The 12,544-nt window shown below is 38.2% G+C and overlaps 1 protein-coding gene across 4 annotated transcripts in view; it reads right to left on the bottom strand.

Annotated features, from left to right (window-relative positions):
• Positions 1-520: 520 nt before the first annotated feature.
• The window catches only part of LAMA4 (laminin subunit alpha 4), a 150,263-nt gene continuing 138,239 nt past the window's right edge, over positions 521-12,544 (bottom strand). For all 4 annotated transcript variants that reach the window (XM_030882804.3, XM_060283746.2, XM_060283745.2 and 1 more), the window contains 7 exons: positions 11,096-11,285; positions 10,199-10,354; positions 8,650-8,809; positions 6,562-6,692; positions 5,411-5,504; positions 4,817-4,936; positions 521-988 (listed from right to left, as the gene is read on the bottom strand). In XM_030882804.3, the coding sequence (XP_030738664.1) occupies positions 843-988; positions 4,817-4,936; positions 5,411-5,504; positions 6,562-6,692; positions 8,650-8,809; positions 10,199-10,354; positions 11,096-11,285 (997 nt within the window). In that variant the 3' untranslated portion in view covers positions 521-842. The remainder of the gene's footprint in view (positions 989-4,816; positions 4,937-5,410; positions 5,505-6,561; positions 6,693-8,649; positions 8,810-10,198; positions 10,355-11,095; positions 11,286-12,544) is intronic.

The raw sequence follows: 12,544 nt of genomic DNA on the forward strand, positions 1-12,544 counted from the left end.
AAGGAAAAAAAGTAGGCATTTATTCGATTGAGGCTTTCTTTTCTTTCTCTCCTGGAAACATATTACCATTTTCTGATAATTTGTTAGAAATTTACTTTATTAAACCTTGATAAAACTAAAATATGGGGCTTCCCTGGTGGCGCATTGGTTGAGAGTCCGCCTGCTGATGCAGGGGACACGGGTTCGTGCCCCGGTCCGGGAAGATCCCACGTGCCGCGGAGCGGCTAGGCCCGTAAGCCATAGCCGCTGAGCCTGCACGTCCGGAGACTGTGCTCCGCAACGGGAGAGGCCACAACAGTGAGAGGCCCACGTACCACAAAAAAAAAAAAAAAAAAGCAAAACTAAAATATTCTTGCTATACTGATAGACCAAACAAAAGTGCTAAAAGCAAATCTATAATCTAATTTTAGATTTTATGTACATTAGTAAATCTTTTCAAATAAAGAAAGTATACCAAAGATATTTTGGTATAGGCTGAATGTTATCTTACCTAAACGAAAGATGAATCTGAGAATCTAGCCACGATTTAAAAATGTGTGCCAGTGTTTATTTAGAATCCCTTCTATTTTATTAGACACAGGAACAGTAATTTCGCCAGCAGGAAGTAATACAATACAGGTAAGTTTAACGCTCCTTTGATTGTTATCCATGGCAGACATTTTGGATCCAAGGTGTAAGAATCCAAATAAGAAATAATAAACATCCAGTCCCTGATGATTCATTTAAGTCCTGCTCAACTAGATGAAAGCTTCTACCAAGAGGAAGAACTGCCACTCCTCCTGGCTGGCTTTGTGTTTCTTTCAGTGCTCTAAAGAACTTTGTACTTGAGTAGCTCTGCTGTGTCAGGCTGCTGGACAGGAGTTGATGCTCACGGCACCGCTGACCAGGGCTGCTTTACTGAAGCTCACTGGGCGCCCGTCAATCACAAAGTGACGGATGCAGCCTGTGAAGGGTCTGCCAGGGGCCAAGCGTGGTGTCAGCAGAGACTCTGGAAAAAGAAAGAAATGAACACAAAGACTGCAGTTGAGGCATTCCAAGCCCAAATATTACTTTGTGGCAAAAATATACATCATAACCGCTCACATTATCAAGATGATTTTCATGTCAAAGACGGAATATAGTAATAATTTACGCATTTTCTCAGAAATATTATCTGCTTTTGAAGTAATATGAACATGTAGTAATTTTAAAGTTTTGCCATGTTTTCCATGATCAAATTTCAGAGTATAATTCAGCTGTGTATTTACCATTGAAATTTACCACTTACAAGTAAAGCCTCAGCAGTGAATTTTCGGGATCTACATATGCTTTTTAGAGTTCATTTCACCTGGGCCTCACTTATTTTGTGTGCTTTACTGAGACAGAGGAAAGAAAATTTAGCTTCCAAACTCTTCTTGGAATTGGTTAATGTTTGTTTAATTTGTATCATTACCCTTCATCCTTAATCCTCCACATTTTTGCCAAGCTCATAAAATATAATGAGAAAATAATGAATTCAAGTAAACTAAATTTTAATTTTTCTGAGCTTAGGGCTGAAGAACTATAAATAGGATAATGATAACTAGCCTAGTCTTTGTGTGGGTACAGGTGCCCTGGGGTATGCCAGGGGACTTTCCTCCCATTATCTTAATTAGAGATCTAGAAGCAGCCTTGATGCTTATTAATTGTACAGACACAATTAAATGTGTTGAGATGATAGAAGCAATATAATTTAAAGCAATTTAGAGAGCTTAGAAATATCATGAAATTAAAATCCATTTAGTGAAAGCTTATTATTATGTACAAAACAGCTATGTGAGCAGTAGCAGATAAAAGATGGAAAACACTTAGAAATCAGTAACTCAGGAGGGAAGATAAAAAAGGACAGCAAATTAAATACCATCAAGCAGCTGTAATAAGTTTTCCAAGCAATGTAGATTAAGAATATGCAGAAGCTTTGTATTGAAAATAAATCATGGAAATAACATTTCATATTTAGAATGATAATTATCAAGTCTTAGATTTGGAAGGGGCCTAAGAGATCAATTCCCTTTGTCTCTAGATTAGTATGACTATATATTCTTCAAGCCTGTTCAGTGTACTTCATCATCAGAATAAAGATGAACAGGAAAGAATGTAAGAGGTAGAAACATCTATTTCTTCTGTTCATTTTGGACACTAGTTTTAGAACATGGATTTTGATTCTGCCCAAGCTTACCACCCTGTGGTTCATGGGGGACAAATTCTAGAGGAAATAGTTCATGTAGAAATTATGGTCTGCATAATTCACTACACAATTTATTGCAGTAGTGACAATAAAGTGCCCCAGAACCCTAAGTAATTGATTGATAAAATCAACACATGATTTTAAGAGCAAACATTCCACAGGTTGAAAGCTTGACTATATACAGAATAATGCAGGATCTTCAGTACAGGAATGAATCGTCCTTAACTCAAAAAATTAACTTCTAATTTTGATTTTTAAATGATCATACAATGAAGCTGAATTTTCTGGTATAAAGTTCATTGAACTTCAATGCATTAACTTTTTATTGATAGAAACAATGTGTTACCAGGGTTCTGCCTTGTATAAGAGAGCTGGTTGGGATTCTAAGAGATTTCAGTGCATATAGGGGTTTTGTTTATGCCTAATTTCCTTTAGTTATTCTTTTTCATGCCCCAGTTTCTGATGTGATTTTAGTGGAATTAATCTTGAACAGCTCAAAATTATGTGATTAATGATGTTCGGCTTAAATTATAATTGCTTCTGTTCTAGGCTTGCTGGCATGATTCGTAGATGGAATTAAGGGCTGCAGTGGTGCAGTGGGCTGGTGGGTATGCTTTGCTAGCTCCTGTGTGTTGGCTCATTAGCTAAAATTTGCTATTCATTGCATGTCTCAGGCAGGCAGAATTTGGCTTCAGGTATATCTTTCCCACCCAGTCTGTAGAGCTTAGCCAAGTCTTACAGGGAGAGATGATGACAGTGTGTAATGCTGGGATGAGACTCTGAAAACAAACACAAATCAGAGAGACAAATATTTGTTTGAACGAGAGACAAATATTTGATATAGTAAGCACTCTGGGTGCAAAGTAAAGAACAAATACCATAACTTCCGTGAGCCCACGCTTGTTTTGTTCATCTCCTGGAGCCTAGCACAGTGCTTAATAGACACTCAATACATATTTGTTGTGTGTTGAAGTCGTGTTCTCTGGCAGCAAGAAGTGTACAATTTAGCTTCAACAATATTCTGCAATAAGTGCCACAAAGGTGGTATGCATAGCACACTCTAGTGGGAGGGAGGCATGTGTGTAAAAAGTCTGAGCTGGATCCTCAAGGTCAATAGGAGTAAAGTTGGGGGAAGAGTGGGAGAAGTTCCTTGAAAAGGTACTAGGGGAGGCAAGAAAGAACATCTTCCAGAAACTGATGCCTTGTGCACTTGTGCAAAGGCCTGGAGCAAAGAGACCATCACTGAACTTCCAGAGGACTGCAAGTCCCAGCAGGTAGGGGGAGGCCCCAGAGGCAGGGGCAAGGCGGGGGCGGGGGGGTGGGCAGATGATCAGGACCTTGCATGCCAGGCTGACTTTGATCCTGTAGGCCCCTGGGAACGTGTGAAATATTTTAGACTACGTTGTGATTTCCCGGAAGAAAGCAATGTGCAGAAATGGAGGAACTGATAAGACACATCTTCCATACTGTACCTGTATGAAGTGCAATGTGGTTTCTGCCAGTATTTCTTTCAGAACCAAAGCCTGGAGCAGGAGGGGAGGACTGAGAAATGGAGATGGGAGTGGACAGCGGGAGTAAAGGAGAAGAAGCGTTGCTTTTTGAGGGTCTCAAATATTTCATCAGTGAGTTACTGTTATTGTCTATACTGGTATTTGAAAAATTCATATTACAAAGCAGAAGAGTGCTTTGTTGCTACTATTTTGTGAGTACGCAAGACTGGATGCTTAATCTTTCTCACTCTCTTAAAGCATTATTTGCCTTTACATGGGTCAGTCTAAAATAGTCTAGTTAGGATGCAAGGTAAAACCATGTTAAGTTTTTCCCTAAAATCCCCACCAAATTCAGATGTAAAAGCTTGATTTTTCCCTCTTGCTACCTTTATCATTCAATTTTTCCAAGTTAATGAAGTGTGTGAAACAATCACTTTCAACATAAGGCCATGGTCCCTGCTTCAGAGGTTTAAAGTAATTGTGGAGGGTCCATAAGTGTCCTATCACCATGCTGGATTATACACCATTCTTGGCAGATGACAGCAGTGATGTCACTGATGATGTTTACAGAACTGCAGCTGGGAACCTCTCAGGGAATTTGACTACATAGGAACAACAGAACTTCTGGTCTGCAGCTGTTTTCACATTTCAAACTAGTCCTGGTTGGGAAGAACTGTGTATTCTCTCTTAGTGTGGAAGAGGAGCAACTATCCACAAACTTTTAGTTCTTCAAGGTTCTTCCTCAGATCCTAGAGCAGCAATAATGTATGAGTTTTCTTTGTGTCAGAGGTAAGATAGAGTGTGTTTCACTGTGTGTATGTGAGGAGGGTATGTAAAGTGAAGAGAAAAAAATTAAGCAGATACAGCAGAGGGAGAGAAGTTATCTACTGGTTAGAATGCCGTGGTGTAGTTCTTATGTGTTACTTTGTTTTGATCCTTGGATAACGTTTCATAATTGTCAGTATACTTTTTCCTATGAAAGGATATTGTATATAAAATCCTTTGAGCTATTAGGTGAATTATGAAAATACATAGCTCAATTCTTAATAGTATAATAACAGTTATGAGAACTTAGTGTCTTTTTGGATTTGGAAACTTGTCATTTTAAAATAACTCTTACCTGGAACACCTCCAACAAACACAGGCTCCCTTTGATCAACTGGTTTTGGATTCAGGGGTCCAACCACATGGTTCACTTCAGAGTCTACATCCAACTGAACCACATTTGAATCTCTAATAACTGAAATACAGAGAAAAGAGTGGTCATAAGTGACACTAAAGTGATTAATTTTCACATGAAAGGTAATAATTCATTACAGTAATGGCTTTTATTTATTCCGGAATAAACCATACACTTTCCTCTAATCACTGAAAACATCAATGTCTAAGCAAAAAATAACTAACATTTTCCTTTGAAAGGGATAATAGTTAGGATACTCTTTCTGCTACATTTTTGCTCCATAAGGTATGCATTATTTAAACAACTCCCGAAGACTATTCTGGCAGCATTAATATTTTCAAATCACATGTGGATTCAATATACACATTTTAGTACAGTAACATTTGATTCTCTTCTCTTGGCCGCTTTTAGACTGTCATCTATTACCTATTCTGTCATATAAGTTATAGTCTAAGTTCTGCCAAGCCATCATGCCACAGGTGGGTGTGTAGGCTCACTTTATTAAGGAAACCCAGGACACTCAGCTTTTCTCACCTGTAATTCTGTGCCATCTGCCATCACAGAGACTCTGCTTGGGTGTCACTAAGGTGGAAAAGTCTCTGATACCATTATTGACTTTCACTATGACCTGCAAAAGACAAGGCACATTGTGGAATTTAATTTCATTTCTCCTCATTGTGATAAAATGAAATTTCTTACATTTACCACAGGGAAGGAGAACTTTTAACATCCAGACATGATTAGCTTTGCAATTTGAACACAAGGGGTCACTCTTCAGTAGGCTACAGAAAGTTTAAACTGTTCCTCAGAGAGAGAACAAAATAATGACACAGGAGAGAAGAGGGGGCAGAGGAACAGTAATATAACACAATAAATTCCTTTAATTTTAAAGATGAAATGTGTTATACAAGGCAGGCTAAGGTACTGATGAACAGCATGGACTCTAAGAGCCAGACTGCCTGGGTTCCCACCCCAGCGCTCCCACTTACGTCACTCTGTGCCATGTTTTCTCATTTGCAAAATAAGGGTGATAACTATAATACTTACTTCATGGAGCTGTTGGGGGGATTAAATGAGTTAATCCATATAAAGCAACTGGAATGGTATCTGACACACAGTAAAGCACCATATAAGGATTTGTTTTATTATTATATGGTTTAATAGAATATACGGGAACGCAAACAAAAATCAGTTATATTAAGTTAGGGACATCATTGAAAATATGCTTCATATTTATTTGAGTACTCTCATGAATGTTCTTTAGTAATATTATTTAAGGATGAAAGTGGTGTTTATAACAGAAGTTTTTGTTTTTAGTAGTTGAAAATATATGCATATAGATTATAGAGCGATGTTTTAGTACTTGTTGGTTTTGATAGTTGAACATGTTTGCTGCTTCCATTTGCTGTAAAAAATTTCTCTTCCGATTCTTTTGTTAAAACCTTTTAATTACTGATTTTTGCCACAATTCCGTGGCTCTTTGCTCTAATCAAATCAATTCCCAACGTATGAATCTGAATCCAAATATTGCCTGCGTTTTAATTTTATGTTATACCTTCCCTGTTGTTTGTTCTTTCCCCCAGTTAGGAAAGATTGATGAAATAATTCTGTGAAATAAATCTGCTTCAGATCCAGAATCCAAGATCAGAGGAGACAGACTGTTAAGACAATTTTTAACACATTACCTGCCCATTTTTCATGTGAACATTTAGGTACTCCCCATTGACACTGTGGCCATGAACAAGGGTTCCAGAACTGCTTCTGGGACGGACTTCAAATGCAATCTCAAACTTCAATCCAATATTGAAAGACTCATCTATGGAGAGAAATACTATTAGTTCTCAAGAACAGCAACCTAAATTTTGTAACCATGGTTTGATTGCAGATTTTTGTACTTGTTTTTGAAAGTTTGATGCATTTTTCAATAGGTAAGCAGAAAGTGTTGTTTTCCATGTCCAACACACTGTGGAAAGCTCCGTGGGGGTCTGAGATAACTAGCACACCACTCCTGCTCTGGGGCCTGGGGAGGAAACAGCTTGCTGAAAACACAGCATGGCTATGTGAGCACAGGTGAGGAGAAATTGATTCCAACTAGCAGGACCATTTAGTATCTCAAAAGTGAGAAGGAGGAAAGAGCAAACTGGGAAGAGTGAGTCGTCTGAACACAAGTACAGAGGCTGGAACATTTGGAGAGCACTGTGAACGCCAGTGTGGCTGAACTGTCCCCTGTAAGGGTAGACGGAGGCAAGGTGAATGGGGAAGGCTGGTGGGAGCCACACTGGGAAGGGCTCTAGTGCTCCAGTATGGAAGGCAGACTTGACTTTGCAGTCATTGAGCAAGGGAGCTGACTTGATCAGATCTGTATTTAAAATAATTCTTAAAAAAGTAACTGGTGCCAGTGCTGCAGAGCATTTGGGAGGAAAAACAAAGTGAGAGCAGCAAAAGCAGTTAGGAGCTGTTATTGCAGTGATGCAAGAAAATGAATTCTTCTTAAGACTAGCTGTGTTCACTCCAAGAGACTCATTGCAAACCTGGGCATCTTAATAATGTTCACTTGACGTGTCTCCTCATAGATAACTTTTTAATTTTTCCTGCTATTAATTAATGTTTATTGAGAACATAAATTGTGCAGGTTGCTATGCTTTTCAGGCTGTCCAAGTCTTTGAGTTCTTATCACCGAAATTCAATGAAGGGTTGAGAAATGTGCCTGTAGGTGTTTTAGTAGGGATAAAGGATGAGAAAGGAAAGTAAAACCACGAGCTAGACAAAGAGAGGATATATTACCTCTGGTTATTCTATTGGATATGTGGGCGGTTTAAGAAGGAATACTTGGCTGCACTGTAATGTCTTTATTCAGAGGATGCTGAGGGCAGGGAACATGTGGTTTTATACCCTTCTTCTATCTTCTTTCCCAGCATCTGTCCTTGTACCTTCCTCACACCTAATGGTTGCTCTATAGAATGTTGGTGGAATGGATTGGTTGGTGATTGTGTGCAGTCTGTTTAGGATTTTATTTATTTATTTTTTGGAATTATTGATGCTTTTTTTTTTAAGTCTTTATTGAATTTGTTACAATATTGCTTCTGTTTTATGTTTTGGTTTTTTGGCCGCGAGACATGTGGGATCTTAGCTCCCCGATCAGGGATCGAACCCACACCCCCTGCATTGGAAGGCAAAGTCTTAACTGCTGGACCGCCAGGGAAGTCCCAGGATTGTATTTATTTATTTTTAGAACTATTATGTTCCATCACCTGGCATAGGGACTGTCATACCAGAGGCACACAATAAAAACTTTGTTGAATGAGTGAGAGAGTAAGAGTTGAGGAGAATAAAAATCCAGAAATAAAATGTTTTTGGGATAGTGTTGTCTGCTAGAGTTGCTGGCAAGGGGAAGAAGTGGACCTTTCCTTAGTAGGAACAATGGGTGATGCTTAGAGGGAGCAGAGAAAGACCTAGAGACTGAGGTGGCCAAGAGCCAACACAGGTTAGACCATGGTGCAGCATAGGAAATTCTAAAGGGGCCAAGATGGTCTACCTCCAGAGGTCTGGCAGCTGTGGAGAAGCACTGGCTGGGGAAAGCAAACAGGGATGGGCACGGTCCATGTGTCTAGTTTGGAGGGTAGGAGAGGAGAAAGGTGGTTCTTATGGAAAGAGGCCATTTTCTAGGGCTGAGTTAGATTTTCTGGTTTTTATCTTTGGGCCCAATATCCCTGTTAGCCACCTCTAGGAATGAAGTATTTCATGATTCACGTTTTAACATAAGTCATTGTTACCTAGAACCACGTATCCTCCTTCTGTTGAAAAGTATGTTCCTGTTTCCATTGGGCCTTCAAAACAAGGAGTCACGCTAAATGTCTGAGAAGCAGAGGTGATGGAGGCCCCATTGAGCTGGAGGTTGCTGAGGCAGCCACTGAAGCTGTAGACTGAGTTTATCTGAGAGAAGAAGACATTTCTTAAAATCCATTTTCTCAACACTCACAGATGTACCCAAGGGAAACAAAATGAAGGGATTTGAGTCCAGAGAGAAACCAAGTAATTTCTTGCCTTATTTATCTTAGCTATCTGAATGATCAGTAGTTTTCCAGGTAGTTGCTTTATAACTAGCTCTTTGAAGCTGGAATTTTGTATTTGATAATGACAGCCTACCATAATTAAGGTAACGAAAATTTTTACGTTTTTCAAGACAAGGTAAATTGTAGCTGTGGTTTTCAAATTGAACATTAGAAATATCCTCGTTTGTTTCTCTTCAAGAAGAACAGCTGTGCCCTAGATCACCTAATGCTGATGAGGGCTAGCAAAGTTCTTAACTGTTAAATCTACCATGGCTAAATAAACAGCAGAAAGCTTGCTTCACTGTCTTCATTGTTGTGGTTGAGCATTTATCATACTACAGAACATGGAACACGGGCCACTTGAGATAACTGATTTCACACTGCTTTGGAAATCTTTCTTTTAAAGAAGTTATCATGGAATTGAGGGTACTTACCTAAAATCTAATTAAACATGAACATTTTCCCCCTTTTTTGCTTTATCCACATATATTAACAGATCTTAGAAGTATATTAATTCTTTGTGTTAAAGTCAAATCTATATTTATGTTAAAAAAACTTAGTCCTTTGATGCATTCCTTTATTGCTAGATAATTTTTAAAGGTCCAATATTTTAAACTTTTAAATTACAAAAATAATGTTGTTGTTGTTTTCTACTATATACTCATGTCTCCCCAGGGGTAACCACATTTCCTTGCACATTTACAAATTGTGTGTATGTGTGTGTGTGTAGAAACGAAAATGAGATCATAGTTTACATAAGGGCCTGAAAGGTTTTTTTCATCCAATAATATATTGATATAATGGAATGACTTGCTTTCTTTTTTTGGTTTTTTTTTTTTTTTGGCTGTGCCACATGGCTTGCAGGATCTTAGCTCCCCAACCAGGGATTGAACCCAGGCTATGGCAGTGAAAGCACTGAGTCCTAACCACTGGACCGCCAGGGAATTCTTTCTTGGGTATTTTTTTAAGATTAAAAGTATGGTTACTTGCTGAACAAATAAGCATCTCCTTGAGACATAACTTTTCATGATAGTTTGTATCTCTGAAACATTTTTCATCTCACCTCTACCCTAGAATCAAAAGATCACTCTGGGCTTTGTAATGTCACAGGGTGGACAGACAACCTCAGGACAATACCCACTTATGTACCCCATCTCCAGTCAAACTACAGTTTTACTTTTGCCAGTTTCCTAATCGTAAAATGAGGGCCAGAGTAAATGATCTTCCAGCTCTAAAGGTCGATGGCTCTACCTGGTCATGCCTGGCTTACCTGGACATTTTTCACAGCCTTTCCAGGAGCCACACCTCCCAGATAAATAGGACCCTTGATTTTCCAGGTAGCTCCAGTAGGGGGAAGACTTTCTTCTAAGACTCGAAGACCATCAATTATCAGTCGGCCGCTGCTCTTTTCCCGAATAAATATCACCTGGATGGAGAGAACGACAATAGAGAAGGCTGTGTTGCCTCTCCTCCCAACTTTGCAACTGCAATGCCACAGAAGTTCTTTAAAAAAGTGGTCCTTTCTCTGAAGGTTAGGAGTCTCTTCCTTTAACGCTTGATTTAAAATTACAGGCTTAATTTCCGAATACAGCTTATGTTTAGCAGAGTTCTCTGAGGCTCTGCCCAGCTGGCCAGCCCACGTGCTCTCTCTTGTAAATTTAATTATAATTAATTGTAATGCAGCTGACATTGCTTACTCTTTCCAGTATATACACACTGAATTGCTTTGATATTTAGGTTATTCTACCTGTTGTATCCTGTCGTCCTAACAGATTTACTCTTCACTTTGTACCTCCCATAGCTTAGTCTACGAGACACTCAGCAATCATTGAAAATTTAGAACATTATAGGCAGTGGAAAAAAAACCCAGTCGAGTGAAATATCCTTAAAAACAAACTTCGGTTTATGTTGGCCATTGATCTTTTGTTTAAAATAACTGCACTAAAGAAAATTGATCTGTCAAAAATATTATACTCAGACTGTATTTCTTTTAAAATAATATGCTTCAAGATTTTTATAATGAGTTAATGAAGGCTTTGAAATTGAACATATAGCAACAGAATTTTTACATGGATGTTTCTAGAAAAACCCCTGGTGGGTATTAGTGTCAGTCCATTTGACAGTGGTGGACATTGGCTGATAATAATATGCTCTGCCTTCAACTTACATCATGCCACAAACCATCATTGTATTTCTCTTGGCTTCTAATCTTCAGTTTCTTGTGGCCAACATTAAACATGAAAACCAAGCGGCCGTGGGCTAAGAAAAGAGCCATGAAGTCATTCTCTTCTTGATCCGAGACATAGAAAATCATCCCATGGGAGGAACGTGTTTTCAGACGAATGGAAAACTGGGATCTGGTAAATGAGAAGAAAAAGCTTACCACCTGTCAGAGGAGACTGAGGGTGATCTCTAACTTTCCAAGGCAACAGAGTGTAAGGAAGAATAAAGCCATTCGATCTAATCCCAAGCAACATTCTTCTAATTATTAGTATTATTAGAAGATTAGAATAGAATACTATTAGATTAAAGATTAAATTAGAATACTAACATTCTTAGTATTATTAGTGAGTATCGGGTAAGTACCGCTAGTTCAAAAATGTAAATCCTTCTCCATTTCCTCACACAACAGGGATACATCCCACATTTAAGAAAGTGTTGTTTCAGTAAAGGATAATCTCATGTCTTCCTTTTAAAGTATGGTTGCAATTAGTTTAGTAAAAATCTTTATGTTAAAGAAGCTTCATGTGGACAAAATAGTAGTAATTAATATGCATATATAATTTTGCATAGAAACAATATGATTTGTGTACTGTCTAAAATACAGATTCAATTTTCTCCCTGTAAAAATAAATTAATGGATATCACATGCTAAAAACAGCTACCAGAATGTGTAGAAATTAAATAAAATTTTCTAGAAATTTAGCTCTAGGCCATAGGTAAGATACATTTATGAGGCTAATTTCCAGTCTGATTAACTCTAAATTTTTCCTGAAGAATACAAAATACTGATTCTGCCCATTAGGAAAACAGGAAATTAGAAGGCATTAGGAGTTTCTTATTGAATGCACTGCTTGTATGAATGTTTGAAAGAGCTATATAAGACCTATATAAGAATATTTGGGTGCTAACAGTTTACAAAGAAATCTTCAATAATACTAAATAACCTGGAGATTTGTGAAATACCAGGAAGAGTGATGAACTTTAGAGATAGCTTGAGGGCCAACAGAGATACAAGCGCATTTGTATTTTCAGTGTCTTTCCTTATTAACCTTCTAGCAGTTCAGATGCATTCCCATTTACAATCTGAAAGCAATTTGTATGGGGGAGGGAAGGTGATAGCAAGGTTAAATGATGAGTCATTTAAAATTTACCCCATCTTCCTTTCTTTGATTGTCTTTTCTTTTTGATAAAGTTCAGCAAACTCCTAGGAGAATGCTGTTTTATGCACCTTACTTTTGGGAAGAAAGTCACAGAGAATGTTATTTGTTGGACAGTATGAATCATGTACTATTTAGTATTTGTTTTGATGATAAACGAATACGATTAATTTGGCACAGAAAAATTATAGGAAAAGGATGACATATGGCAAATAAGGATGCAGCCCAGCCATGGC

The sequence above is a fragment of the Globicephala melas genome, chromosome 14 (assembly GCF_963455315.2).
Source record: "Globicephala melas chromosome 14, mGloMel1.2, whole genome shotgun sequence".
NCBI lineage: Eukaryota > Metazoa > Chordata > Mammalia > Artiodactyla > Delphinidae > Globicephala > Globicephala melas.